The 5,000-nt window shown below is 40.3% G+C and overlaps 1 protein-coding gene across 2 annotated transcripts in view; it reads right to left on the bottom strand.

Moving 5' to 3' along the window:
• The window catches only part of LOC113808548 (uncharacterized), a 12,150-nt gene that overhangs the window by 1,362 nt on the left and 5,788 nt on the right, over positions 1 to 5,000 (bottom strand). For both annotated transcript variants that reach the window (XM_027359975.2, XM_070127039.1), the window contains exons 7-9: positions 4,888 to 5,000; positions 4,374 to 4,787; positions 1 to 3,987 (exon numbers count right to left, since the gene is read on the bottom strand). The exon at positions 1 to 3,987 is cut by the window's left edge and continues 1,362 nt beyond it; the exon at positions 4,888 to 5,000 is cut by the window's right edge and continues 223 nt beyond it. In XM_027359975.2, the coding sequence (XP_027215776.2) occupies positions 2,014 to 3,987; positions 4,374 to 4,787; positions 4,888 to 5,000 (2,501 nt within the window). In that variant the 3' untranslated portion in view covers positions 1 to 2,013. The remainder of the gene's footprint in view (positions 3,988 to 4,373; positions 4,788 to 4,887) is intronic.

Below are 5,000 nucleotides of genomic sequence, written 5' to 3'. Positions count from 1 at the left end.
ATCAACGTCTCAAAAATTATAAGTTTTGCATGTATCTATAAGCAGTTAACATGCGTGAACTCCCGGAAGATATGAAAGACTTGCCATGGTATGCAAAGACATACATCTACAATATATAAACACAAACATACATAGCCACATAAATTTATAATTTTATAATTTTATATGAAACTATAATTATCTCAAAATTAATATATCTAAAAATGTCAAACATGCTCTAAATGGAAAATGAACGTCAGCGGAAAGGAAAAACGATATGTATTATATAATATCAATCAATCTATCACAGAATTTGCCTTATTGTTTTCATCAAATCAGAAATGAACATAATTATATCAAGATTATTCTTTCTGTGATAATCATAAAAGAAAACACATGAAAGGATAACTATAAAGAATGTTACAATGACTACAGTGAAAGACAAAGGTTCCCGGCTTTCTCTCACCTTTAGATGAACACAATTCTGACCAATGATGTTCAGAATCGATGACGCTTTGCAGTGAGATTCAAAAAGAAAACCCGCTGAGGAAGAAAAATCCCAAGCTGTCATTCCCATGAATCATCGGTCGACAAAGAAATGGATGCCTTTCTCAATCACAATGAGTAGCTGTAAGCAGTATAATGAAATCATTATAAATGGTTGGTGTTAAAAGTTCTTGCTGAAAAGATGGAGTTTAGAGGTGATAATACCGTAGTAAAAGGCATAAAAATCTACTGGTTAAACATTAAACCTGCGTATCTAGCTTTGAGGAAAAGCTCTCTCTTTCATTCCCTTTTACCATCTGCCGCAGGAACTCAGCGGTCCTCCTCTAGTCAGTCAGTGTCTCTTAGAAAAAGCAGTGATATATGAATAGTAAATCTCTTACTACAGAATTCTATGATAAAACAGATGCACAACTCACTGAAAGAGAGAGAATAAAAAGCTTTATTACCAGACTAGGGAGCTATGCTAAATCCAGAAGCCACTATTATAGGTATGACAGTCCCTGCTTTTGTATGACTACAAATGCTCATTGCTCATGAAGACAAACAAAGCACAAGGAAAGAAAAGTCTCAACAACGGATGCAGCAGGTCGGAGGGGGTCAGCCCTCCTCCCTTGCTGTATGTGTTGCTTGATAACACAATGTCGGACCAGCGAATCTTATTCTGGAAATTAATAATTATTAGGTATAACTCACCGTTGTCACTTGATTTTTACTTCTGCTAAACCATAACTCACCATATTTATGTCTCTTTTGACAAGTTGTAAATGTCTAATATAATGTCATATAGTATGGTAAGACTTACCGTATCTGCCATGTTAGTAACTAAAAATGAATTTGAAGGAGAGACTAGAAAACACTTATGAAAACATGCCTGCAAGCATGTTGGCCGCTACACTCCGTGGAAGAACATTTGCCATATCAGCCTTACAGTTAGTCGTATTACATGTTGAATTAAGCCAGTCCTTGATTTTTAACATTGTCACTAACACTTACAATTTTTTATTTATTTATTTTTTATCTGTTACTGTGTTTTACAGATGAATGAGATAGCCCGGGGGTGTCATACTCATTGTCTGTGGGCTAATTGTGTCCCATGGGATGATATTTAATGGCCTGCGGGGTGACAAGAATTATAAACCAACTGTGAAATTATGATCGTCATGAAAATAATGTCCAATATGATTTACTATCATAAGTAATACCAATCAGTAAAATAAACTTTACTTACAATTACTTAATGGCGGTTTTAGTGACGTAATCCTGGGAAGCCAGGAATGAACCTATGTTGGCCCTCAAGATGGTAGCTGAAGGGAAAATTGGCCCGTGAAGGGTTTTGAGCTTGGCACCCCTGTTGCAGAGATTCATAATTACTGCTAATAGTGTTATGCTTGTACATTAATATCTTTATTTATAATAAAGTAATCTACAAACTATCATTGAAGTGAACTGTTTAAATACTCCTTTAATTTTTAGACCGAAGTCTTAAATAGTGAAAAAGAAAAAAAAGTCTAACCTAAATCCTTCTGATCACATTACTTTAGAACTAGGCTGGATTGGTACGGCATCTAATGACCTTAGGAACGTTAGAATATCTGGGGCTCCGCGTGCAAATGACGGGAGCTGGGTGTCACCTCCAAAATAGGCCATCACCTTGCGTGGCATTTGGCATTTAGGATCACTATGATCTGCACACATGCGGCCGAAGACTGACTTCATTCTATCCAAAAGATGGTCGTCTGTCCAGAGATCTGCATCTTGCACATCCTCAAGTTCTTCGAAAAACACATTCTTCAAAACAAAGCCTGCAGGAACCGAGAGTCGAAATGCTTTTTTGTCCCAGAAAGTGAACTGTCTCTTGGTCTCGTTTGGCATCCACCATGATACCTTAAGTGATGACAAAAGCAATTTACAGCCCAGGAACACTCTTCTCTGACAATTACTAAGTTTTCTCATGATGTGGTTTTCTGCAGCACCGAAGGAAAATCTCCATTCTTTCCTAGTCGTGTTGCTAAGAAAAACTGTGTTCGTGTCTGAGGGAGTGAGAGGGGGCTGTGGGTGGTGTTGGGGCCAAGGCGCCTCGACTGTTGGAACTATATCCACGTCTATCATCAGGAGAGGGAACTCTTGGCCCATCCATGCCATGCGCAAATTAATGCCTATCTGAGTGCTCTTGATGCCAGCAGAGATGAAGATGAGCCTTTCATCATCAAGCCTCAAGTTTTTCAAACAATCCTTTGCTGTGTTATAAAATGTATCAATGAAATTAGACCCATCCATAAGATTTTCAAGGTCATCCCTTTCAGCTGATAATGCTATGTCTTTCTGTACTCTTTCACTTTCAGGGGAATTCTGAAGCTCAATTTTGAGACCACCTCCCGGGTGACCACTCATGTTTCTCAAAACAAGATTGAAGTCATATTCGTCTGGACAGAACAGTCTAGTATCATCTGCAGCACTCCCGACACCGACAAGGTCTCCCTCAAAGAACTTGTTGACTTTGGCAATTTCAGAAATGAGGTCTTCAGCTACTCTTGTGATGGCTTGTTTGATTTCGAAAGACTCTCCCTTTGTAAAGTCCACATGAATATCCTTAATTGTTTTGATGAGACCCCCATTGGCTTCCCATGTCTCTCTGAGATGTTGAAGATGACGTTCGGTTAACGTTTTACCGTCATTATATATTTCCTGTTCTTTTCTACTCCTATGTAGAAGAGTGAGACTCTGCTGCTCAAGATAGGTGTTGTAACCCTCAAACATGTCATATGGTCGTAGCTCACGGCTATTTACCTCATTTTCAATGCCATCTGTGAGAAACTGAGCAACTTCCTCATGACCTGCCATAAAGGCATAGTGCGCGGGCGTGTTTCTGCCATGATCTCTTGCTTTTTTAGAACACCCAAAGCAGACCAGTGACATTGCTATGGACAGGTTACCATGCATGGCGGCGTGATGAAGAGCTTGCGTGCCACATATAGGATCAACTTCCTCGTTTGCATGAACCCCTGCCACACTGACTAGCAAATAAAGGAATGCAGTAAGATTTTCTTCACTACACATCATAAGTGCTTTTTTGTAGAGAAGGTCGAGGCATTCATGTTTGTGTTTGATGCTATATTCACTGCTTTTTCTTTTTCTTTTGGAGAACAACCTTATGCATTCAGATAATTCATAGAATTCATCCTCTTCATCCTTGCCGAGTGAACCAGATGTATTCTTGCCTTCACAATCAGCATCAAGTTTCCTGATAAGGCTTGTGATCCATTCTTCATTGATAACATGCAATTCTTCCTCTTGATTCCCCGTTAACCCCAACTCACTACATGTCAGCAGGTCTTGCAGGGAAGGGTAAGATGTTCCTTCGCTGCGCATTTCGTACAGAATGTAAAGAAGAATCTGCAGAACTATGAGACGTTGGAGATCAATGACTTTTTGTCTGTTTCTGTGGTGTCGTTCCTTTGCCATCTTCATGTACAGGCACCGGTGCTCCCGTACAAGAGAATCCTGGACAACCATACATTAGATTAGCATGCTTATTGTAGTGTACCTTAGCATGAACTATTATAAAATAGTCTAACCTTTTGATTAATCTTATGTAATGCTCCATGATAAAAAGGTAATGTATTCACTGAATAGCTTGCCTAACCATCGACTTGCATCACATGCATATAAACCGACAATATAAGAGGACGATAAAATTGTATGTTTAACGAGTTATGAAATGGCTGTTAGTAAAAAAAGAAAAAAAAATAGTTCCATAGAACAAGACGTTCAACAACTCGTAAGAAAATCCTAAGGTTTACCTAATAATGAAACAATGAAAAGCAGTCGAAATGGATATATCTTGCTGTGTCACTATTCTCTCAAAACCACCTCGTTTTACTCCTGACCTGCAACAGTTGCTTCCGAAACTCCACCGGCATGTTACTGAAGAGGAGTGAACCATCTTCGCCCGGCAAGAAAGGATTACTCCCCATCTGGATGATAAGCGCCCTTGCCGTGTCCAAGTGAGGCTGCTCGGGGTTAAGTGCTGCTTGGAGGGCTGAGACAGAAGGGACGGGTGAAGCAGGGCTACCCCCTGCCTGCCACACCCACCAGGCAGAGGTGGTAGCCCCCCGCTTGCAGGCTGTGACCAGCAACTGGGTAAGATGTTTAGGGTTGTTCTTGGCACTATTGAACTTTGCTTTCCAGGGTTTCACTCCTTCCAGATGTTGTAACAGATCACTTATGCCCGATTTTAACATCTTTTCCATGGGGTTTTCAGGCGAGAAGTCCATTTCTACTCTCAGCTTAAGCCGGATGGCCTGCAAATTAAATGTAATATGAAGACTAATTTCATATCAGTTGAGATTGCTCTAGTATGTTTTAAAGCTGATTCGGTAATGCCAAATAAGTGTCACTTACCCTTGCCACCACTACACTGACCCAAGGTGTTACCCCTGGAGTGACCCATGCCAGTTGAAGGGGTCCGAGACCGGAGGTGGTAGCAGTGAGAGGAGCCCCTGCAGCCAACAACA

This window comes from Penaeus vannamei, chromosome 11 (assembly GCF_042767895.1).
Source record: "Penaeus vannamei isolate JL-2024 chromosome 11, ASM4276789v1, whole genome shotgun sequence".
Taxonomy (NCBI): Eukaryota; Metazoa; Arthropoda; class Malacostraca; order Decapoda; family Penaeidae; genus Penaeus; species Penaeus vannamei.
The sequence above is the reverse complement of the archived record's forward strand: the minus strand, read 5'-3'. Positions and strand labels throughout refer to the sequence as shown.